General features: G+C 42.4%; 3 protein-coding genes across 10 annotated transcripts in view; 1 reads left to right on the forward strand and 2 right to left on the reverse strand.

Moving 5' to 3' along the window:
- The window catches only part of LOC118426066, a 33,799-nt gene extending 27,146 nt beyond the window's left edge, over window positions 1-6,653 (reverse strand). The window contains exon 1 of one of the 2 annotated variants that reach the window (XM_035835321.1): window positions 6,468-6,653. The gene's annotated coding sequence lies outside the window, so the exon portion shown is untranslated. The remainder of the gene's footprint in view (window positions 1-6,467) is intronic. The other variant, XM_035835322.1, reaches the window with a different exon arrangement.
- Window positions 6,654-10,644: 3,991 nt separating this feature from the next.
- Window positions 10,645-18,173, reverse strand: LOC118425914 (calcium-activated potassium channel subunit beta-2-like). 7 transcript variants are annotated; one of them, XM_035835068.1, is made up of 4 exons: window positions 17,952-18,172; window positions 14,843-14,988; window positions 13,982-14,104; window positions 10,645-12,354 (listed from the first exon to the last, which is right to left on the reverse strand). In XM_035835068.1, exons 1-4 carry the CDS (start codon window positions 18,130-18,132, stop codon window positions 12,175-12,177), a joined length of 630 nt encoding a protein of 209 aa, XP_035690961.1. In that variant the 5' UTR covers window positions 18,133-18,172; the 3' UTR covers window positions 10,645-12,174. The 7 variants fall into 7 exon arrangements, with proteins under 7 accessions (XP_035690961.1, XP_035690966.1, XP_035690965.1 ...); XM_035835073.1 differs by lacking the exon at window positions 17,952-18,172 and adding an exon at window positions 15,809-15,896; XM_035835072.1 differs by lacking the exon at window positions 17,952-18,172 and adding an exon at window positions 15,712-15,771.
- Window positions 18,174-19,405: 1,232 nt separating this feature from the next.
- On the forward strand, window positions 19,406-25,869 carry LOC118425916. The gene is made up of 5 exons (XM_035835076.1): window positions 19,406-19,682; window positions 20,459-20,663; window positions 22,023-22,153; window positions 23,364-23,486; window positions 24,975-25,869. The coding sequence occupies exons 2-5, from the start codon at window positions 20,462-20,464 to the stop codon at window positions 25,137-25,139; spliced, it is 621 nt and encodes a 206-aa protein (XP_035690969.1). The 5' UTR covers window positions 19,406-19,682; window positions 20,459-20,461; the 3' UTR covers window positions 25,140-25,869.
- Window positions 25,870-25,943: the final 74 nt, after the last annotated feature.

Consider the following 25,943-nt stretch of genomic DNA (forward strand, 5'->3'; position numbering starts at 1 on the left):
ATTTGCCACAGCAAGATCTGCTTGGAGATTATTTTAGGCGTCTGTGTCAGGCTTTCCATTTTGTCCCGTGGCTGTCGCGTCCTTCATGTTTGTCGGTCAAATTCTAGCCTGATTACCAGCCTTGTTAGTTCACCGGGGAGTATGGGAATCCAGGTTAGGTAACTAGGCTGATACTCAGTCACCCCGGCTAGAAGGACAAAAAAGAAAGCCCGACAATGAAATGACAAGTATAGTCTCAACCAGACTCACTACGCTGGATATTACAGGGAGAATACTAGTAATTTGCCAGGGGTGTTTTGCTTCCAGAGTAGTTAGCTGGCCAATTTTTCCGTACCCCCATAGGAGGGCCTCAGGTGAAGGCTAAAGAAATACTCAAAACAGCCGGAGTCGAACCTCTGCTTGGAGATTAACTCCAGGCGCCGGCAGTGACGTGACGACAGGACCGAAGGTCTGGGCTGAGCTGCCGTCTTGAGTTGTCGCCTCCGTATGTCAGACTGGCGCTAAACTGGCTACCCTGGACAACCAGACTTTTGTTTTAGACAGAACCGGCAGAGAATTTGTTCGGCAGCCAAGGCCAACATCTCTGTTATGAAATTTAATTTCAATTTAATAAAAAGGTTAATAAGAACAGTAGGGAAGACCAGAAGGGATAAGATCAGGAATGAGGCGATAAGGGGAATGGTTGGTGCCACCAACCTCAACCACTATAGTACTACATCGCCCGACAACAGATAAAGTGGTTCGGGCACCTCGTCAGGACGTCACCCAATCAACCGGCCCTGAGAGCCTACAACACCAGAGTGTCAGGGCGGCGGGCCAGAGGTCGACCACGACGCCGGTGGATCAACGGAGTGAAAGAGACCCTGAACACCCATGGACTGACACTCCAACAGGCCACGCGTCTTGCAATGGACCGCCTTCTCCTCCTCCCCGCGACACCCTCGACGGTATAGGCGGACGGATATAGATAGATAGATAGATGTACAGCCAAACCAATAAATTGATAGATAGATAGAAAAAGGTTGAAAAAAATACGACACAGTATCTCATGGCCTATGCACAGCGGAGCATTATGCCATTCTCCTGTTTTTTGTTGATGAACTGTGTTCAGCAACTGTTGCTGTAGGTTTAGAAACGACCCACATTCAGTCATTGTTCCTTAAGTTCCACTATGCCTTATTTTTGGCAAGCTTCCTTCGGTGAGTCCTTGGCTCATTGACTATCTTTGCTTTGCTTTAAACTTCTCATTCATCACGTCAGTGTGTGTGTCGCGAGTCTTTCTGTTAAGGTTCAGTACGAATTCCCAACAACGCGTCGTGAATAGTTCCGCAAGGTCAACTTTTGGCAGTGAACTGGTTAACCTGGAAAACTAGACTGTTCGGCAGCTAAGGCAGCTTTTCCCAAGGACCTAGCTATAGCCTTAGATATAAAGCACACTGGGCCATGGGGATTTGTCATACATGTAGCCTGAATGCCAGACCCCAGCCCGATCTAAGATATATATATATCTATCACGATAGATATTTTTGAGATCGTGCTAGCGTCTGATATCCAGACTATCATACAGGGAGAGTTTGCCAGCCTAGCATGACAAGTCCCCGGTGTGCTTATCTAAGGTCCTCGGGACAACCTGCCTTGGCTGCCGAACAATTTCTCTGCCAGCCCTGCTTAATTTAAGTCTGGTTGTCATATTTCCAAACTGGGGCAGATTTCCGGAACGAAAAGAACAATATTAGATTCACTAAAGTACGCAAGACGCAAAGTAGTTGGCATTATTTGTGTATATTTCTACGTATACATTTCTATTTTTTCGTTTCCACAAACAGCCCGGCCGGGCCCCGGTTACAAAATGTGACGCTATCATTTCCAGGGTAATATCAAACTGGCAGCGTCGTGCCTTGTAACGTTCTCAGACAACTTAACCGGTCACGGTCAAAAGTCGAGCTTGCGGAACTTCTCACGACGCGTTGTTGGGAATTCTTACCGAACCGTAACAGAAAAGAGCTCTCGAAAGTCGTCACACACACTCACATGATGAATGAGAGGTTTAACAAACTACAAAGAGTGCCAAGGAGCCAAGGACTCGCCGAAGGAAGCTTGCCAGGAATAAGGCAAAATGGAACTAAAGGAAGAAAGACTAAATGTGGGTTGTTTAAAACCTACAGCAACAGTTGCTGAACACAGTTCATCGACAAAAACCAGGATAATGGCATAACAATTAGGCTCCGCTGTGCATAGGCCATGAGATACTGTATCGTATCACTGTTTTTAAATTCATATATCATATTTGTGTATGAGCCATGGTGCCTGAAATAAACCCCAAACAACCAAAAACACTACGTGCATACAAGAACTTCTTCGTAAACTAAAGAGGGGACTTGATAATAAGGGCCGCTGCAATCCATATCTATGGTTCTCGTTCATCTTAAGTGTAAATTTAGCCACAGTTGGAAAACAAACTTCAATCTGACTCTGTTAAAAAAATGTGTATCAAGGATATATGAGAATTCGAATTTCTTTTTTTTAAAACAACAATCTTTATTGACAACGACAAAAGTACAGCGACTTTCGTAAGGTCTACATGAATAACAACTACTTACAGTACAACTAAACACATATATATGGATATCTATAGGTATGAATACATCAACATAAAGGGTCTAGCATGTCATTTACACTATTGGTTCTACGGTATAAACAATCGTGAATATATTTGCCTACTTGTACACAATGTGGATTTTCGCCTCCCAGAATGTACTTGAATTTATCTATCGAACAGAGAGTAGCAAAGTCTTTAGAGCGAGCGGAAAGTAATGTGAACAGCTCTGTGCGTTTGTCATCATATTGAGAACAATTTAAATACACAACCTGGTGTCTGAGAGACATCGAAAAACGTAACCAATTTGAGCGCACACTGGTTGTGTAAAAGTATCCTATATTCTACCAACCTGATGACATCATTTTCGGAATATGCATCAAGCTTACAAACTGTGTTAGCGATGCTGATCGGAACTTGAAAAGGACACTGCGAAGCTGGAAGAGTTTGCCGGTTCAGCGATGTCCTTCTTAAATTCCGTGAACCAACAAGTCGAGCCGAAGTGACCTTGTGATGACAGCAAAGGTCACTAAGAGGTACAGGTAGCCTTGCCAGACATACAGTGGCGCCGTGTACAGCAACATGAGTATTATCGAACTAGTTAAACTGTAATATCCAACACAAAAAATGGACTCACCCAAATCTTAGACTGAAGTCACTGAACAGCACCAGTCTTCGTCAATGAATGAAAAGACTGGTGCTGTTCAGTCGAAAATTTGGTTGAGCTCGAGTCCAATTTTTGTGTTGGATATTACAGTTTTTCTAGTTCAACAGTGACTTCTACCAACACAGGTGAACTTTCTAGTTAGCACGAGCACTGGTGCTAACAGGGGCTCCCGGGGGGGACTGGGATCGAGACTAAGCCGACCGTGACCTTGCTCAAGGATGAAAGGATCTGGATTTGACCTTGGCGCGTGACTTGAACGTAATTAGTTCAAGCAGCCACCGCCTATATAACCAGTACTAGTGGTTCGCCCCTAAACTATACTACCGGTAACTATAATATGTCTACTTCATTTGTTTTATCAAAGGGAAAATCTCCAAGCAGATCCTACGATGGCAAAAGATATTACTAAACTGACCAAGGAGTGTAGTCAGCTAAGAGGTGTCTATTTGCCATGTAGCGGAACACACTCCAAGGCCGGCTTCACTCCTCTGCCAGCTTTTGATACTATCTTATGCTACCGTAAGATCTGCTTACCAAAGGACCTTGATACTGGCGCGGTTCGAATCAAGTATTGGAAATCAATCCCCAAACTGCACATTCTTGAAGAAAGTGTGGCGCCCCCGTCTAGTGCCCATTCACTGATCGGAAATAGTTTATCTCCAAGCAAGCAGGAAAGTGCAAAAACCCCCGGTTCTGGGCAGTGCTTCTTGTCGCCACCAGACTCTGGCCTGGCCGTATAGTACGAGACTTTTGTTGGCCAACCATTAGTTAGGAATGAAAGCCTGGTAGGAGTTAACTGTTAAGCGTTATGGCCTTGGAGTTAACTGTTAAGCGTTATGGCCTTGGAGTTAACTGTTAAGCGTTATGGCCTTGGAGTTAACTGTTAAGCGTTATGGCCTTGGAGTTAACTGTTAAGCGTTATGGCCTTGGAGTTAACTGTTAAGCGTTATGGCCTAGGACTCTAGGAGTTAACTGTTAAGCGTTATGGCCTTGGAGTTAACTGTTAAGCGTTATGGCCTAGGAATGAACTGACCGGCCGGCGGAAAGCAGGATATATTGCAAAAGACTGACTGAAATCCCATGGCAACTTATTTGTCTCTATCTGGCCAAAAACGTTTTGTCATCCAGTTGACACGTCTGCTCGGAGACTACTTTGCTTCTGGAAATGGGAACTTGAGAACCGCCAGTTGCTGGTTTGCTTTTCCACGTCTGGTTAGAGACTAGGTATCTCCTGTAGGCTCATTTGGCTGTTGGATAAACAGAAGGAAATTGGCGCAGTGGGATAATTTTCTAGTAGAGTTCTCCGGCCATATTACAGTTATGTAACCTTGGTTAAAAAAGCATCTATCAAAGTCATCAAAATATCTATCCCTCTTGGTTAATTCTTAAGGTTTTTTAACTATGTTTTGTTTCCTTTTTTGTGTTTCTCTGTCTCTCTCTTTTACTGGTCGCTTACATGTGTCAACTCGCAGAAGCGGAAAGAGCAAACAAACTTAAAAAACAGGTGCACTGCTAGAAAGACATGCTCTCTCTTTGTTTAACACTCGCTAAACACCGAGCTACATCTGTTATCAGATTCTGAGACTGAAGGTGGATTCTCACTGCGCTTAGGGCACTGGTGCGGCACTGCGGGGTTCGTTCACTGCGGCACTGTTTTATTATTTTCGCGATTTTTGATAATTTAGATATTGCGTGATAGGCAAAAATATAGCTTAGAAGACAACAAAACATACTCTCCAAGCAGAGGTTAGGCTCCAGCTGTTTTTTAAACGTTTTTTTAGTCGTTTCTATCGGGCTTTCTATTTTGTCATTTTTCTTGAAGTACGCCAGTTAGGTTTTGACACAGCAAGATATAAAAAAAAATAGAAAGCCCGATAAAAACGACTAAAAAAAACGTTAAAAAACAACCGGAGCCTAACCTCTGCTTGGAGAGTAAACAAAACACACAAAACGGAAGAAAATTCGTTCTTTATCTCTGAAATTCGTCGAGTCATCTATGAACCCCGCAGTGCCGCACCGGTACCCCGAGTGCCGTGAGAGTCCACCTTGAGGCACACTTGTCGTGCATGTTATTCAACAGGGATGATAGCTGCAGATTACCAGCTATCAGCGGATGACAGCGGCCGTCCCGCAAGTGTGCGGCACAGATCCCTCCGATAGGAACGCGCGGACTGAGGCTAACGCGCTGTGCCGGAATGATAAATGAATAGTTCTTCCTTCCGCTTTTCGGCAACTAGTACTGTTTGACTGTTCTGTAATCTCCAAGCAGACGGTGGGAGGCAAAGTCGTTTAATGTTTTCTACGGGTACCAATTTTTCACAAGTGTGTGGCTCAGATCACACCTACCCCCACCAATAACCCACCACCCCACCCCATAGGAACTCGCGGTACGTATACATGAGGCTAGCGCGCTGTGCCGGAATTATAAATGAACAACCCTTCCTTCCGCTTTTCGGCAACTGTAGGACTAGGATATACATGTTGTAGGGGAATTCTTTTACACAACCAGAATGTACTTAATCTGCTTACGTTTCAAAGTAAGTACATTCTGGTTGTATAAAGGAATTCTCATATATCTTATATTCTACCAACCTGATGAAATTATTTTCGGAAACTGTTGGCCTGTTCTGTAATCTCTAAGCAGATGTTGGGAGGGAAAATCGTTAATGTTTTCTTGGTACCAGTTTGTTTTCCAGACTGCCAAACGTTTAAAAGAAAGAAATTTAGATTGTGTTGTTTTCTCGTACTTATTATATGTCACTTGATGTAATACTGCATTATTTCATTTAAATGTTCCACCGTATAATGTACATATATTTGATGGTACCCGACATCAGCATTGCCAGATGCCCTCTGTTTTGCATTTTTAATAAATTAATAAATATATAAACGACATCCAGGAAAACGCGACGGTTTAGCCACCAAACATCTGCTTGGAGATATTAAGTTCTTAAAAGATACACATAGTCAAATTTGTAAACAATACGCTGAGGCACTGGTTTAGGCAAGGTTTTTAACATTGTCGGCACAAGCCAGAGCTAGACTTTTTGACTACAGGTTGCCCCTCAGACAAAGCCTTGTGAAGTGTTTTGGCTGGCACGGCGCATTGTCACATCTTCATTCAATAACACCCGTCTGCCCTCTCTGATCTCTAACTGCACCGCAGGCCACGAGGGCTGCCGAGGCTAACTGTTCAATACTCACCTCAACTTGGTGGGTATCCTGTACACACTGCGGCCTGCGTCTCAGTCCAAGACGTCTTGACGGTTGTGAGGAGTTTGTCGTCGTAAGACGCCAGGCCTTTGTTTAAGTTTGTCCCCGTGCCGGTTCCTGGCCGCCGCTTAATGTTTACATCGGCAGGTGCGCATCCGCGCCGCTAGGGGTCGCTTTGCGAGGGACGCAACTTCCGGTGCACCGAGAGCGGCGCGGAAACAAGCGGTGTCGGGTTTCCAAACACCATGCCAAGTCAATTTCTTGGCTGTCGTATGTTCAGGACGGCCGTCACAAAACTACGAGTCAGTTGCCACAAATTACACATCGAAACCGGAAGACATAACTGCACTCCTCTAGAACAACGAATATGTAGATACTGCAATCTAGATAAGTTAGAAGACGAACATCATTTTGTAGTAGAATGTAGTTTGTACAAGAAAGAGAGAGCTGAACTCTACAGACTAATAGAACCCATGTTCCCCCACTTCATACATCTAAGTAATATAGACAAATTTATATTCCTTATGAATATAGACAAACCTTTACTTATAAAGCATATCTGTTCTTACATTTTCAATATCACAAAGAAACGAGAAGAAGCCGAATGTACGCAGTAGATTACGATCCTTGAGTAGTGTAGATTCATTGTATCATTATATCATGTTGTATCATTTGTTGTGACCTGTACTAAACCCAGTGGGTATATCATTGTTGCAAGAAACAAGTGCTGTGTGGGGAGAGTGAGCAAAGTTAGGCCATGTTGATGTGATTGTCTGGATGACATCCATGGGAATCCCAAAACTGATGCGAGCGTGCGAATGAAAAAAAAAAAAGTTTTAGCCGCGTGGCGCTTTAGTACACCCGATCCCTCGATCTCGGAAGTTAAGCAACGCGACGGTCCGGATAGTGCTTGGATGGGGGACCAACCAAGGATGTCCGGATTGCTGTAGCCTCACGAAGTTTCCACGAAATCGTCTTCCGGGAGGGACGTAAAACGGGGGTCCCGTCCTCGAGGAGGTGCCTCGACCACGTTAAACAGCCTCATTACTCATACTTTGGGTACCTACCGGCTGGCAAAATACAACAGATGATTACCCAAAAAAAAGTTGCATTCATTTAATATGAAATCTTAAGTGGTCTGGAAGGTTGAACCAACGAGGTTGAAGAAAGGAACGGCACCGAAAAATAGATTCTTCATTTTTGTTTTCAGTCTTTTTTGACATTGAAATTAGTGTATGTTTCCTACTATATTTTTCTTTTAATCTACAGCGCATATTTGCTCCTTTTTACAGTAGTGCTTTATACGATTTAAAGCATGGTGGAAATCTTTTTAAAACTTGTTGGAAACGGGCGGATATTGATGCGCGCGGGATTGGCATCCATATAATCAAATCAACACGGTCTTGCGGTAATAACAAAAACACTTATTATATCAATTATGATTCATAAAGCAAACTACATGCCAAAACATGTTCATCAATCTGTTCTCAAGGGGTAACCTCTCACAATTTTAACAAAACCGCAACTGCAGTTCCAGAACAAGTTAGTAGGAGGATCAAAGTACACAACTCTTTTCTAACATTACATACGAGCGAGCGCGATGATGTCACGGTGACGCAGCGGTAGGCAAAAAGCAGGTGTTTGGCAAAAGATTGATTTACATATTAACCAGTAATTTGAGCCGCTAATTTGAATATCAATTTTTGATCCAATCTACTGACGTCCTGGTAGGCCACAACCGTCCAATACCCCGGATATAAACAACAACAGCGATCGCTCGTACACTCTCAGCCACACACAAACACACACACACAAATGACGCCAAAGAAAGTAAAAATAGAAGTCACCAATGATCAAATATTGACAAAATTCCTTTCCAATCTGGAATCATAAAAAGGCGCGATGAAAAATACACATCAGAGAAAAGTTTATTCATGTGCAAGCTTTATACTTACTCAAGAACTATAAGTACAAATATAGATGTATGACTCATGTGCAACAGCAAAAATATACAAAACATGTAATACTATGTATAGCAGTTCTTCCTACATGTAAGTCCTTCATGTACATGTTAGGGGTGGGTACGGTGTACCGGTACAAAACCGGCCTTACAGTAATAACAAAAACACTTATTATATCAATTATGATTCATAAAGCAAACTACATGCCAAAACATGTTCATAAATCTGTTCTCAAGGGGTAACCAGTCTAAAAAAAAAACTAAAAAAAAACTGCAGTTCCAGAACAAGTTAGTAGGAGGATCAAAGTACACAACTCTTTTCTAACATTACATACGAGCGAGCGCGATGATGTCACGGTGACGCAGTGGTAGGCAAAAAGCAGGTGTTTGGCAAAAGATTGATTTACATATTAACCAGTAATTTGAGCCGCTAAATTAGAATATCAGTTTTTGATCCAATCTGCTGACGTCCTGGTAGGCCACAACCGTCCAATACCCCAGATATAAACAACAACAGCGATCGCTCGTACACTCTCAGCCACACACAAACACACACACATAAATGACGCCAAAGAAAGTAAAATTAGAAGTCACCAATGATCAAATATGGACAAAGTTCCTTTCGACTCTGGAATCTAGGAAAGGCGCGATGAAAAATACACATGATCTGAGAAAAATTTATTCAATTGTGCAAGCTTTATACTCACTCAAGACCTGTAAGTACAAATATAGATGTATGACTCCTGTGCAAGAGCAAAAATATACAAAACATGTAATACTATGTATAGCAGTTCTTCCTACTGTACAGACAAGTCCTACATGTACATGTTAGGGGTGGGTATGGTGTACCGGTACAAAACCGATTTTTCTTATTGGACAGGTCCAGAAAAACCGGACCTGAAAAACCGGACCTGAAAAAATTAGGTGGACCGGATGTTGGACCTATTGGAAAATGAACAGATTTTATGATGAGGCATTCACACGTTTCGGAGATTACCGGTCGAGGAAAATAACAAGAGTGATTCATAGTAGAGTAGAGTCTTTAGTAATTTCTACCAAGTTTTACAGTCAATTGTACAGAGGCAGTTAGCCTTGTAGGAAAATGAAACGCCAGTGGGAGTCGAATACTACACAAAACCGATTTCTTTGTTGCGATATTGAGTATCGTCCATTCACAAATTCTCACATACTGAATCAGGTCCAAGTTCAGGTCCATACCTGGACCTGATCCTCTGGACTAGAACCGGACGTGAATTTCCGGTACCCACCCCTAGTACATGTACAGTGAAACCTGTCCAAGCAACCACCTGGCCATGATGACTGATTTTGCAAATCAACGAAAATCATCTTGGACAGGTTTGGCCGTATTTCTTTAAGGAGCATTCTCTTGTCGATAAGACAATAAATTTCCCAAATATGCTACCAAAAATACTGCCCATTATACAAATGATACAGTAATGCAAAAGAATAATTAAACGAAAATGGACAGGTTTGGCCGTATTTCCTTAACGAAAATGGACAGGTTTGGCCGTATTTCCTTAAGGAGCATTCTCTTGTCGATAAGACAATAAATTTCCCAAATATGCTACCAAAAATAATGCCCATGATACAAATAATACAGTAATGCAAAAGAGCAAGTTGTCTACTCTCTAGTGTCTTACTTCTTAAAGCTTTCTCTCCTATAGCTAGATTTTTATTCCACAGTTAGATACTAATTTTGCTGGTTGGTTGAGCAATAAGGTTGGGCAAGGAACACATGGCAATTTTGCAGTGGAGAGTTCACCGCAAACTTTTGACAAAGTCACAAAAATAAAGCAATTGTTTCCACATTCACAGTACTAACCTGGAATCCAGTCTCCTTGTGGCACGGTCTACCGTAGTTAGTAACTAGGCTCTCAACGGGCCAGTGTACCTGCTCTCAGCCGCCGGTGCCAGTAATCGTTCACACCCGGTAGCATTTTTAGCGGTAGGACTAATTATAACTGCGTGAAAATCCTACCGGGTGTGGCCGATTACCCCGGCGGCTGAGAGCTGCACTGGCCCCGTAGAGAGCCTACACTAACTACGGTAGGCAGGTTATCACAGCACTAGACTGTGACTTATTTGTCATGTATCAAAATGCAGCTGTACTGACAGGAAAACTTTGGCATTAATACACAATTGTACTTGGCGCACGTACAATTGAAGAGACATTGCAAAGCTTGTTCTGTCTGCTTTGAAACCTTTTATATAAAACAATGTATCCATTATCCTTTCTACACATCTCCTATAACTTATTCTTGTTTTTACTGACAAATATATCATTAAACCTAGAACATACAGAAACAATGTCTTGCCATGGATAGTGACTGGCAATGTTACAAATAATTTACACAACTATTTTCTTTCCTATATCTTAATACAGATTAGCAGTGTATTAACAACCACAGTGACACAACTGAAATAAATCATTATTAAGTACAATAGTAGTACCATCATGGTGTTAAACGTAGATATTCCTACCCATTCACAACCCCTTCCTCATTCTTACTCAACTATAGTACAGGGTGATTAGTATTTGTAATTTGTATAGTAATGACATGCCATTAATAAAACCAAAGGTTAAACGGAGCATGTGAAATGCAACAGTTATGTTTTATTGCGAGTGAAAGATTGTGTGTGTGCACGCCCATGATAGTTGAGGCATTTTTTTTTCCGGGCAGTAAACATGGTACATTTATTTGGTGACTACTTAGTATTATGAATCTATTAATTACAGAAGTAGAATAGTAATTCAGACAATGATCTACATGATTCTACAGTAATACTGATCTTCACCCTTTCGTCCTTGTCCTGACTGGCTCTTTCACTCCTTCTTGGCAACACCTTCTGATCTTTAAGACAGTCTCAGTTTCTTACAACACCATGAAGACATTAGACTCAAACCAAATTTTCAGTTGTGTTGCCAGCCTTCTTCAAGTAGAATGACCCACTGCACCTGACTTTAAAGTCATGTGACTGTGAGTCAAATGGGCCAGCTAGATTAAAAAAAAACAGTTACTCAAGCAACTGGATATGATTTTGGAAATGATCAGACGTTTGAGATAGCATCTACCATCTTTTGTCAGTCGCACTGAAGTGATCTGGTCTTTTATATCCTAACTGAATGCAAAAGGGCTGAAGACAATTTTGGGTGTCCTTTTGGGACACTGTCCTAGTTAGGAGATAAAAGACCAGTTTCTCCCAGATCACTGCAGTGTCACTGACGAAAGATGTTGGATGCCATCTGAAACGAGCTTGAGCAACTGATTTTTGGTGTATCTTATTACCTGAATGTCTAACCTTCATCGACGGATGTCACCCATATCATTTTCTTGCTGTGGCCTTACCGTCTCTCTAACATTATCCCTACCCAGGGCTCTAGCCAGCGTCCGTTTTTCCGTCAATTTAAGAAAATTTGGTGCATCTGACGGAAAAATCTTAAAACCAACCTGTCAACCTTGACGGACAAAAATCCTTGGTGGAAACTACAGGCGGCTTGGGGACGCCGTCCACGGCCGTAAAAGCCACACACTGTTTGTTTTGCCATTGTTAAGATTGTTGACGAAGTGTGTCGGCGCCCTTTTGCATACGATTATCTCATTAAAAACCTGTTTTTCAAGGTCTCAGTTCAGTCTTTCTAGCTCCTGGAATAGCGTTTTAGCGAATTGGCTGACGGAAAAAAAATTCGACCTGGCTAGAGCCCTGTCCCTGCCCATCCTATGCAGGGACCCCGAACCTGCTGTAGTTACTGGGTGGGGAGTCGTCCTCGTCCAGCCAGCACTTGTACTTGGCACAGATCACACAGGTGATCCCAATCAGCACGGCCAGCAGCAGCGAGGGCCAGAACATCACGTGGAAAATCACCATGTTGTCATAGTCCTTCCTCAGCAATACCTCCTGGGAAAGGGGCACAAAAGGGTCATAGTGAAACATGAGTACCAATTTTTGACATAAAAACATCACATGGAAAATCACCACGTTGTCATGGTCCTTCCTCAACAAAACCTCCTGGGAAAGATGCAGAAAAGGATCAGAGTAAAACATGAGAACCAATTTTCTACATGAAAACATCACGTGGAAAATCACCATGTTGTCATAGTCCTTCCTCAACAAAACCTCCTGGGAGAGATGCAGAAAAGGTTCATAGTGAAACATGAGAACCAATTTTCTACATTAAAACATCACGTGGAAAATCACCATGTTGTCATAGTCCTTCCTCAACAATACCTCCTGAAAGGGATGCAGAAAAGGTCCATAGTGAAACATGAGAACCAATTTTCTACATAAAAAGATCACATGGAAAATCACCATGTTGCCATAGTCCTTCCTCAGCAATACCTCCTGGGAAAGATGTAGAAAAGGTTCATAGTAAAACATGAGAACCAATTTTCTACATTAAAACATCACGTGGAAAATCACCATGTTGTCATAGTCCTTCCTCAACAAAACCTCCTGGGAGAGATGCAGAAAAGGTTCATAGTGAAACATGAGAACCAATTTTCTACATTAAAACATCACATGGAAAATCACCATGTTGTCATAGTCCTTCCTCAGCAATACCTCAGGGGAGAGAGGCACAAAAGGTAAAATTTATATATTAAAACATGAGAACCAATTTTCTACATTAAAACATCACAATGTCATGGAAGATCACCATGTTGTCATAGTCCTTCCTCAACAATACCTCCTGGGAGAGATGAAAAAAAGGTTCATAGTGAAACATGAGAACCAATTTTCTACATTAAAACATCACGTGGAAAATCACCATGTTGTCATAGTCCTTCCTCAACAATACCTCCTGGGAGAGATGCAGAAAAGGTTCATAGTGAAACATGAGAACCAATTTTCTACATGAAAACATCACGTGGAAAATCACCATATTGCCATAGTCCTTCCTCAGAAGAACGTCCTGTGAAAGGGGCAGAAAAGGTTCATAGTGAAACATGAGACCAATTTTCTACATTAAAACATGTCGTGGAAAATCACCATGTTGTCATAGTCCTTCTTCAAGAGAACCTCCTAGGAAAGGGACACAAAAGGGTCATAGTACAACAGGCAGGGCTCCAAATTCATTTTGGGGATTAGGTGCACTGGGATGACGGCTTCTACTTCTAAGTGTCTCTTAAAAATAGTCTACTTAGAGTTATGTATGACTCTTGATATTTTTTTTGAAAATGAGTATCTAAGCTTCAGTAAGGTACACATTTTCAGAAAAAGGTATTAATTAGTACATGTAGTGAGGTGAGGTGAGTATGCTAATTTGAATCCTAATTAGAAATCTGATCTGCTGATGTCCTTTTCCCAACCAGTCAGCTGAATACCCTGGATGTAAACAAAAATGGCAATCATTATGGAAACTGACCAACATTAATCTGGTGTCATCTATCATATAAAGTGCCAAGGACAGAACATCAGAGGCCTCTGTAAAGAAACCTACATTGGAGAGACCGAGAGATCGCTTAAGACCAGGTTCCTTGAGCACAAACGCAAGAGTTCTAAAACCTCAAAAATTTACAGAACGTACGTTCTCCTTGCCGGGGTTGTAGAAGCAGCTGTAAGTCTGCCCCACTTGTCCGTAGTTGTTCTCAAACCAGCTCACAGAGTCCACGTTCAACTCCCAGCTTCGGCTACAGCTGTGGTAGGAGCACTGGGGGAATAAACGAACAAACAAACATCATCAAGTGTTACCCAGGAAAAAACTCACCAAGTACCAACCAACCAAGCAAAGCACTCATCACCATCATCATCCTGTCGTACAGGATACAAGGATGAACATGGTTCTCTCTTCCTCCATCCATCCCTATCCGCCATAGTCTTGAGCAGATCTTCCCCTGAACTGCAAGTGTCTTTGCAAAATTAGTGTAGATAGGTCAGCAAAGCACTGCTCACCTCCAATTTCCAGCTTTGAATTCTTTTCTGTCCCACTCATTGTTTCATTTGCTTTTTGTCGTTAAATTTTAAGCATATGAAAATACGTTTTCATCACTTTTATGTGGGATGTATTTTTTGTGGATGGCCCTGTCGCTTTTGTTGTTTTCCAACAAGCGAATTTCCGTCCCAGGATGGAAGGACAGGTCCAGTTCCAACCAGACAGCTGTGAAAAGGTCCCGGTGGAAAACTGGTTTGGACCGGATGTCTGTGAAAAGGTCCCGGTTGGGAATTTGGTGCAACCGGATGGCTGAACATGGTGAAAAGTTTGGTTTTTGAAAATTGATTTTTGATGAGTCAAACATCTAAAAGGAAACAAATTAAATCTGCCTGCAATTCATTCATCTTTCATTCAGTCTATCATTTTCTTCATTCTTTAATTCATTCATTCATGCAGGCTGAGCCATTTTACAAAAAAAAATCAAATGAAAATTCACAATGATGACATGTTTGTTACCATGCTCCACTGGTCCAGCTCCCCCTCATCATTATGGAGCATTCCTGTTGCCGTGGCGTTCTGTCTGTCCTGGTACGTCACCATGACAACCAGGCACGGCATCTGGGTGTAGCAGTTCCGTCCGCAGCTACAGTCCACGTTGTCCTCTACAATTGATTATTCATCAATCAATCAATCAATCAATCAATCAATAAATCAAGTCAATGATTAGGCACAGAATTGATTATTGTATTTAATTTTGTATTGATCGGTATTGGCAAGCATTATCTAGTTGGTGTCACTGGCCGACCATGGAGACCTGTACAGGGAAGTGGAGAGATGTGATTGTTACAGGACTACAGTAAACTCTGTATCCAAGGTAATGTAATTAATTGTGGTAAAAGATATAAAGTACAACGGTAGTCTGTCCATACAGTATCACTAAATTTTTCTTTCAAAATCCGAGCTGAGTTGAGCGTCCTTTCTTGCCCAAAAGGGAAATTAACGATTCTTCAATTTGTTTGAAACTTTTAATCTTTATTCATAAGAAATTCAAATCCACAAGTGTCAGCAATCATGTTGCCACAACATAGACAATGCAGACCACGGTACAGGTTGGCTCGTGCTATAGTCACCATTGACCACGGTACAAGTGGTACGTTCTATATATGGTATTTACCATAGTCAGAACTGACCATGGTACAGGTGGTAGGTTTGAAGGCGTGCCCGTAGATGGTACTTACCATAGTCAGCACTGACCACGGTACAGGTGGTATGTTCTATGGTACTTACCATAGTCAGCACTGACCACGGTACAGGAGGTATGTTCTATGGTACTCACCATTGTCAGAACTGTCCATGGTACATGTGATATGTTCTATGGTACTTACCATAGTTAGCACTGACCACGGTACAGGTGGTATGTTCTATGGTACTTACCATAGTCAGCACTGACCGCGTACAGGTGGTGGATTCTATGGTACTTACCATAGTCAGAACTGACCACGGTACAGGTGGTATGTTTTATGGTACTTACCATAGTCAGCACTGACCACAGTACATGTGATGGATTCTATGGTACTTACCATAGTCAGAACTGACCATGGTACATGTGGTCCTATGGTACTTACCATAGTCAGCACTGACCACGGTACAGGTGGTATGTTCTATGGTACTTACCATAGTCAGCACTGACCACAGTACATGTGATGGATTCTATGGTACTTACCAGCGTTCCCGCCAGGCATACGTCTTTACGTCTTTGGACGCATTTTTTTCTGGAAAGACGCACTCGGCTCAGCTGAATGCGTCCATAAAAAAATATGAAAGAAAGGCTGACCTGTACCACCAGTGTACAAAATGTATCTGGAATCTTTTTAAAAATCTGTCTTTATAGGAAGGAATCCTACCTTTACAATTTATACTTCAAATTCTTCACTTTCCGGTCATCCTAGTAGTCTGGGCATGGGGCGGAGCGCGGCACGCTTTACAACTAGCGGACCCATGTGCGACACACCCAGCCACGCGCCAGTCTGAGCTGTCCGTTGCGCAATGTAATTTTTTGTAGTCCGTGAAATACGTCTGACAGTCAGCATTCTTTAACACTCGAAGAGATCTTATGCAGATTTTATATTCTGATTAATAACATGATACTTACTTGTCCTCAGTTTCACGTATTTGTTAAAGATTTGTGGGTAATACTAGTATTGAACAAGCAAACTGCTCTGCGCGAGTGCTGCACATCTCAACAAAAGTTCTCACACTGTGGGCAGTTGATTCGCAGTCGGTATCTTTGACAACAGGCCGCTAGCGCCAAGCAGTCTAGATTGGCCACCAGGTCCAAATCCAATCATCTTAATAACCAATCAGCGTTTGATAAATGTAATGTTGCACTCTGTTATTGGTCACCGGAAAAAAACAAAAGTTACCGAGTATTAGCGCACGTGACGTTGGTAGCCGCCCGTGTCGTCTGGCAACTTGAGTTTCTTCCCTAGCTGCTAACAAAAAACGGTGCACGGTAAATAAGTGAAGAATCCAAAACTATACACTTTATTTCTTATTTACAAAATTTCTTTTATTTCAAAAAGACAAAATTTGCGGCAGAAAAGGGGCCGCAATATTGTTGTCAAGCGTCGATCGAGTCGGCTGTGCACTCCGTGGCACATGTAACAGCACGCCCCCCTCCCCAGACGGACCGTCGATCGCAGCGCCGTCTTTCTGGCTACTGCTTCAAGGTTACACCGGCAATGATCACTGCCAAAGAGGCAGCAGATCGTCCTCCTCGAGTAATGTATAACGTTCTTGATCTATTTAAAAAGAAATCCAGCCAAAGATTTCACGCCGAAAACGGGGTTACCTGAGGTCGCAGGAACAAACGCACGCTCGTGGAAAATGACGGCAAGGCCTTGTAAAACCCCACCGATTCAAAAAATTTGACTAAAATCATCGGGCAAAATAGAAAAAAGACACAAAGTGTGATGGCGCCATTATTTTATCGTCTCGGAAAAATTTTTGATGCGGAAGGGCGCAACATCGATCGCACGAGGTAACGTTAGACATTTTTTTTTTCAATGACGGAAAATAATTAGCAGAATTTTTTTCACGGGCTGACGGACAGGCAAGGCCGCTAGAGCCCTGTTTCGAAGCATCAAAAATCCAAAATTTTCATATAGATATGTCTGGACAAATAATACCCGGGTCAGATCACGGAAGGCTGATTCCCTGTGCTTACAGTTGTTTTTAATATAACGTATTTTGATGAAGAGGGTGGTCGTCGATAACTGAAAATGGGAGTAAAAGAGGCAACCGACATCCAATCTCAAGTGCATGATTATCCTCTCAAATTGCAGGAAATTGTGTTCTAGAGGGTTTGAAAATCCAAATTTTCCCGGGGGAGCATGCCCCCGGACCCCCCTAGAATGCGAGCGCCTGCGGCGCTCGTCTCGCGCCTCCGGCGCTCATTACGCCCCTCCCAAATATTTGGACGCATACTTTCAAAAACCTGGTGGGAACGCTGGTACTTACCATAGTCAGCAATGACCACATTACAGGTGGTGTGTTCTGTGGTACTTACCATAGTCTGAAGCACTGACCACGGTACAGGTGGTATCATCATTTCTATGGTACTTACCATAGTTAGCACTGACCACGGTACAGGAGGTAGGCATAAAGGCTTGCCCGTAGATGGCGGGTTTGACAATGAGGATGCCCAGCATGATGATGAGAGCTATGGCCAGGATCATCCCAGAACACAGCATCTTCCTGCAGACCGAGTGTTTCCGCTCGGGGGTCATGTTCTCACAACAACCCATGCTGAACAAGCAACTAGATAGGATACGAACAAATTGTGTTGGTAGTTAAAATCGGACCCTGCCATAGTCCCTGACCCTCAAGCATGAGGATGGGACAAGGTAAGGTAAGGTAAGGTAAGGTAAGGTAAGGTAAGGTAAGTTAAAATCATACTACTGATTGCTAAACTTTCTTCCATGAATACTGATGCCTCCTTCAGCAGAAAAAGTGTTGGAAGAATTCAGTAAAGCATCATCATCAATGTACTAGTCTAGGATTAAAGAACAGGCCATACAAGTTTCAACATTCTGGCAGCGTGTACGCGTGTATTATTATAGGTTTAGTTTGCAGTTGTTAACTACCTACACAACTTTATAAATAAGTATAGTCTGTATAGTCGTGCTAATTGTATAAATCGCAAGTTCTCCCTTTGTTCTCCACCTGTTAAGAAAACTTGTTTATGGTGTACTGTGGCCAAATATATGGCGCGCAATTATGGAACTCTGTCAGTGCGGGTGTACTGTCCAAGTGCCGGGTCGCAATTACAATATTTGTTTCCGGATCATTATGAATTTGCCACAACGGTGTAGCGCCAGTACAATGTTTGTGTACCATTCGACTGACAGTTTTGAAACAAGGCGAAGGAGGGTCTGTTATTCCTTTTTACAAAGATTACTATCCTCCAATAATACTATTGTCAATAACTTGCTGCATTCAGACATGTTCTACAGAAATACCTATTTCAGCCACTGTTATGGCTTATTATACAGGTAGAGGTTTTAATGTATATGTATGTATTTTTTGTATACCTATGGGTTTTTAACCTGAAATAAAGAATAAATAATAAATGTCCAGCAATAAACAAACAAACAAACAATAAACATATTACATTCTACTAGTCAAGTGCTTTCAAAATATCCTTGTTGCTACTACGTTGTTGGCTGTTATTGTCCCGATAGATGCAAATAAAACCTGTCACACCAGAATCTCCGCCATTTTTCCGCCTCGAGTACTAGTAACAAGATGGCCAAACGCCAAAACATGATGATGACATGCTTGCGGCGGCTAGCGTTTTCCCGGCCTGAAAACGTACCTTTTATCCACTCTGCGACGTCCCTATTTGTTCACTGACGAGCTCTAGCACCGGTGCACCTACACACACGATTCTACCGGCTGTCAAACGCAAACAACTGCGGCAAGACTAGAAAAGCACCCAACAACAAATAATTCGAACAAGATCGGACATGTACGATTACGTCATACTACGTCACGTCCGGGAAATTATGGGCTCTGCTTGGGCTCTGCATGGGTGTTTTCGATCATACGAAATATTTCCTCTTTCAAGACAAAACAAACAAACTAACAAACAAAATTTGAGATACACGTATTTAGCACGAAAAATTAGGTCATAATTTTTTAGCAGAAATGCACGGCTTAAGTCCCGTTTGGCAAAAGTGGGTTCTTATAAACCCCCTGACACAGCCTCTGTTTCCACCTGTCCGAACTGGTCCAGACTAGCATCATCCAGTGAGGATGAGGAGAGATGCGGGGATGAGATGACATCAGGTTTAAGGTGAGTGAATTGCTCATAAATAACGTCACATCAACGTCAACTGGAGAAGAGATAGGATATCGTTTCAGGATGGTTGAAGAAGAGTGATGTCTTACGTATGCTGGAGAGGGCTACAGGAATAAGGACGTTTATATATTATTAATCTCCTTCGCTGGAACTCTCCCTGTCATATGCAGACTTGCAAAGAGGTATTTGTCTTTGATCAATATTCACCTGAATGCATATCCTTCCATCATCCAACATTTCATCACTTATACTATGGAATTATGTTACTTATGTTAGTTCACGTTTATCCATAGGGTAACCTAATAATTATCCGTTGTATATAAAAATATTACTATAGGGTATTTGGTGATCGTTATGTCGATAGAAGGTACTTTCACATTACAATATTTTGAAAATGTAAAATTTGAAACCCACGTCGTTGACCTGAAATCTTTGAACGAATCTAGGTTACCCCACGGATTAAGGTGAACTAGCATTAATGGTTTTATCCATCTTTGCAAGAAAATGTTTCACATTTAATAATGGATGCCTGTCCATCATCAGTGCACTGTAGCGTTGTTTCATCGCTTATAGCATGGAACGCTGATGAAACTAATTAGTCCTTTAGTTAATGTTTTTACATTGACATCTTTGCATGAAGAACGCTTCTACATGGAATGATTTGCACTGCAAATAATTGTAAATATTTGTATGTGTTACGTTATGTCATGCGTGTACTTTTATGTCCAGGAACTAGATCAGCAGTGTACATTTTACAATTTGTATCACAGCTAATGGACAAGATAAAGCCCCTCAAAGCGTCTCTCACAATGCCTGACTCCTGGGAAGTGGTCCAGAAGTGCGCCGGTTTCGTGGTGGTGATCTCAGCGGCTGCGCTCATCCTGACGGGCGCTCTGGTCGTGCATCCCATGCTGGAAAATTCCACCCTGTCGTATCGTCCAACTGTCTGCAAAACGTCCTACAGTTACAAGTCTGGTCAGTAAATAATTCATTTGTGATGCTTATCACCTTTGCTAGCCTGGGTACCATTCTCCGTTGGTCGGCTTTGAGCTGCTTTACCTGGCCCAGTGCTAAGGCACCGACCAGCTTCTGTCAGTCTGTCTGATTAGCTGCCCTTCGAGATTTGGCAGACAGAGCTTGTAGCCGGCCTTTGGAGTTTACGCCGCCAGCAGAAACCTAACCAGGGCTCGAAATACTGGGGTTTTGTGCACCCAGGTGCACCCAAAATTGGAGCTGTGCACCCAAATATTTTCTGTGGGTGCACAGGGTGCACCTAAATATATTCTTAGGTTTCTGTATGTAAAGATATTGTAGTATACGTATACATCATATTCTTGACATTTAAGTGTTAGAAAGATAATAAAAATGTCTGTCATGGTACTTCTTTAAGAATTTGATGGCTTGTAATTAAGTTTTATCATTAGGTTATAACTTAAATTTAAGTGGTGCACCCAAAAATTTTTTGGTGCACCCACTTTTCTAAGCTGGGTGCACCAGTGCACCTTATCCCAAAAATGAATTTCGAGCCCTGCTAACCAACACTGAAGAACTCCCCTGGACTGCGCTAATTAACTGCATGGGCCCGCTACGCCTAAACGCCAAAGAGTATCACGAGCGCCTCGATGGTATGGTACCCAGTAGGGCTGGGTACCGGTACAGCGTACCGGTAAAAAACCGTTTTTTCTTATTGGACCGGTCCAGAAAAACCGGACCTGAAAAAATTAGGTGGACCGGATGTTGGACCGATTAGAAAATTAACAGGAATAAACTGAATTTTATCAGGCATTCAGACGTTTTGGCGTTTGCAGGTGGAAGAAAATAACAAGAGTGAAGTAGAGTAGAGTTTATAGTAATTTCGACCGAGTTTTACAGCCAATCGTACAGGTGCAGTTAGCGTTGTAGGATTTTAAAATGGCAGTGCAAGTCTAATGCTCCACTAAACTGATCTCTTTGTAGTGAAATGGACCATTGGTATGAGTCATACTGCATCAGGTCCAGGTTCAGGTCCGGACCTGGACCTGATCCTTTGGACCTGAACCGGACCTGGACCTGAATATTCTGTACCGGTACCCAGCCCTAGTACCCAGGCTAATCCTTTGCCAGAAGGTTATAGTTTTGGTTGGATGCTCAGCAATGCATATCAATTTGTATTGATCTAAGTTTTACCTGGATGTCAAGCCTGAATGATATTCCATGATATCGAATATCATCATCGATATCAAATACCATAGTTGTTCTCCAATCCATCTTTATCAACTCTTAACTTGCATTTAGCCTTTGGGCAAGGCCAACAAATGGTATTATTGATATCATTTCCTGCATTTTGTCGATCAGGAGGGGAGGCATGTTGGTGCGGGAAGAACTGCAAGTCTGTGGCACGCTGTCTGGTTGTCATGGTAACGATGAACTCCAGCAGCCCAGCCCTGCTTGTGCAGAGCGAGGAAGTCATGCGCGTCTCGGACAAGGTAATTTTGGGAAATTACCTTGTCCCCTATGTTCCGACAGTGTCCCCTTTGTTCTGACTCCCCTATGTTCCAACAACCCTATTTTCTCAGACTTCCGACAGTGTCCCCTAATTGATCAGCGCTCGCGGCTACGGTTCTTTCCCAGGCCGCTAGCAACATAGCCCCGTAAACCGACTTTAGCCGGCCCGGGGAGATACTGCGTGAAGGCGTAAACTCCCTTAGCCGGCAAAGTTGTACTCTGATATCCAGGGTACTAATTGTTCCAACAGTGTCCCCTATGTTCCAACAGTGTCCCCTATGTTCTGTCCCATGTTCTGACACCCCTATGTTCCAATACCTCTATGTTCCGAGTCCGACAGTGTCCCCTATGTTCCTTCAGTTTCCTCTATGTTCTGACTCTGCTATGTTCCGACACCCCTAATTCCGACACCCCTGTTCCGAAACCCCTATGCTCCGACACCCCTATGTTGCAACATCTGGTTTGGTAATATTGACTTACATGATTGTACAAAAGGAAGTGACAAGTGTAATAGAAGAAAACCCACTACGTCATACAAAGTGTTGTACTGCGTCATCCATTGTAAGCCGCTACTGCAATAGTATATATACATATATATATATATATATATATATATATATATATATATATATATATATATATATATATATATATATATATATATATATATATATATACTATTGCTGCACATAAGTGCAGTAGGTTGCTATCCACTGTGTATGTATGTAACTAATAGTATGTGTCTAGGGCAGGGTATCGGGAGGTGGAGCCCTCCTAGTCTTTTACCTCCCCAGCAGAAGTCAGGTACCCATTTTTACACCGGGGGAAAGTGAGGAAAGTCAAAGTTAAGTGCCCTTCCTTAGAACACAAGATTTGCATCATGACAGGACTTGAGCCCAGAATCTCTAACCTCTGGACCTAACTCCCTGTAGTTAAGCCACTCGACCTACAAAATAATTTTAGTCACAAAAGCATCTGATTCACTTTTAAATTAGACTCTACCAGGCTTCGTGGATCGGTGGTCTAATTGTAGAAATTGGACAAATAGAATCTATAGTACGTTAGGGGAGTTAGCCGGCCAGAAGAGTACGTTTCCTCACCACGAAGACTGTGCGGGGTCGCTATGTTCTTTGAAGTCCACTAATCGCTATCTAAGCTATTTTAAATGAGAATTCCCCCTTCCACCACCAGTGCTCCCTATACTACTGTCTGCGTGATAAAGACCGCATGGATCGACTTGTGGAGGAGTTTCAGACGGCATATGGACAGCAGGGACAGAAGTATCGCTGTCTCTACAACGCTCATGACCCACAGGTGAGTACTGTGTTACCTGGTCACACCTTACATTGTCACACAGGTGAGTACTGTCTTACCTGAGGTATCGCTGTCTCTACAACGCTCATGACCCACAGGTGAGTACTGTGTTACCTAGTCACACCTTACATTGTCACACAGGTGAGTACTGTCTTACTCGATCACACCTAACATCCTCACACAGGTGAGTACTGTTTTACCTGAGGTATCGCTGTCTCTACAATGCTCATAACCCACAGGTGAGTGCTGTGTTACCTGGTCACACCTTACATTGTCACACAGGTGACTACTGTCTTACTCGATCACATCTAACATCCTCACACAGGTAAGTACTGTTTTACCTGAGGTATCGATGCTTTAATCCGTTGTGCAATTAACTGGCTTCTACTGTATTTAAATTAATAAAGAAGGAAAACTATACAGGAGAAAGAAACCTTTTTAAAACTGTTTTCATTTTTAAAAATTTTCAAAACACACACTGTCAAACATTCTACAAGAGAAGACAGAAAAAGGATGTGTCAAGCTTAGCCCATGGTACTAGTTACATGTACTTGTCTGCCGAGCTCCCACCAACTCACTCCTGCCATATTGACACATCCAAATAAAACTATGAGATGAAAGACAGACTGTCACAACAATAGGCTGACAAGACATGACCTCTTCATGGGACTACCCTATAAGATCAATCAATCAATCAATTCATTTGTGATTTGTATATGCCATTATACTCCTACATGTCAGACATTTTGGATAATGAGTCTGCTGTTCTGTTTATAGCAGAGTAGATATATTCCTCAAGCTACCGACATCTTGCACCAGGCTTTTAGCTAGGATTTTATTATAAGGAGTCCAAATTTATTGGTGAATCGCAGTAAGTGACTATTGAAAGGGGGTCCGGCGGCACCCACCTAAAAAAAAATAATCCATGGAGTTTTTTTATAATTTCAAGTTAAAATGGTGCATTCTAAGGTATCCCGAGGGGCAAAGAGTACTGTTTAAGAGGTCACAATAGAAGACTGTGACCACAAATGACCTTGTGGCATCCCTGGTCAATCAGAATTTCATGCTTGTCAGAGGATTTTCTCCCCAGCGTAAGGGCGTCCAGTGCCTTCAAATTTCTTGTTATCTTAAGATTAGGGCGTCCAGATGACGGCCATCATGGGTGCCTGGCTAAAAGCCTATCTTGCACACTGCAGTCGTCCCTTAGAAGTCTCACTGAGGGATGACTGCGGTGCGATAGATGTCGGTTAGCTGAGGAATGAGTCCACTCTACTATATACAGTGGAAGTCAGTTAAGTGGACATCGGATTAACGCACACTTCTGTTAACTGCACGTAATCCCTAAATCCCAAAATGGTGTGGTCCAGATAGATAACTTCGCATTATTGCACCAGCCGGATAATTGCACCAAATTCACTGGCAAATAGGCCGTGCAATTAAGCGGCTTCTACAACTGTACTGACTGTTATTCTGTTGTTTGCCTTTCAGAAAGTCCTGCTGAAGCGAATGTACAACCAGTGGTCGATCTTCCACGCACTGTTCTGGGCAGGCCTGGTATTGGTTCTGTCGTGTTGCTGTTGTCTGTGGGTTCCCGGTGGGCTGGCCCGAAAAGAGAGTAAACCTGACCATAAACCTGAGTTTCAACCGGTTTAAACTGGCTTCCAATGACCTTTGACCCTGTTACTGACATCACACATGTATGGGGGTGGGTACCGGTACTTGTTGGACAGGACTTGAAAAATATCAGTGGACCAGATTTTGGACCAATTGGAAAATGACCAGCTTATACCGGCACTAAGGCAGCTGGTGTTCACGAGTCTTGGGGCTTACCAGTCCAAGGAAATAAGGAGCGAAGTGGAAGAGAGTTGATAGTCATTTTACCAAGTTAACAGATTCAGCAGTTGATGTTGTTGACATGAAGATAGGATACTCCAACTTTTTGGCGAAATGGACCATAGTTTTGAGTATCGCCAATTGACAAGTTTTCACAAATAATTAGGTCCAAGTTCAGGTCCAGGTCTGGACCCGATACTCTAGACCTGGACGGCACCTGGACCTGTATTCTGTACTGGTACCCACCCCTTCACATGTAAATGGGGTGTCTCAAGGACCTGAATATTCTTGTCCCTCAGTTCTGGGGAAAAAAAAAATGCTTGGAACAGGAAAACAAGTTGACATTGTGTCATCCATCCAAAAATTCTGAAATGCCTAACATGAAATTGTTGAAAATGTATTTTTGTGACATTGAAAATTTACCACATGAGGTCCCAAACAATGAGTGGGATGGAAGCGAATTTTTAACTGAAGACAGCCCAAATACGAAGGGTGATCAATAAGTTCTCAGCATCACCCAGAAACAATAAGCACAACTCAGGTTTTAAAGAAGAGAAAAGTCTTTAAATTTATGAATGTGTACCAAATTTCAGATTTATGATATTGTGATCATTACTTTTACAG

The sequence above is a fragment of the Branchiostoma floridae genome, chromosome 11, assembly GCF_000003815.2.
Source record: "Branchiostoma floridae strain S238N-H82 chromosome 11, Bfl_VNyyK, whole genome shotgun sequence".
NCBI classification, from domain to species: Eukaryota; Metazoa; Chordata; class Leptocardii; order Amphioxiformes; family Branchiostomatidae; genus Branchiostoma; species Branchiostoma floridae.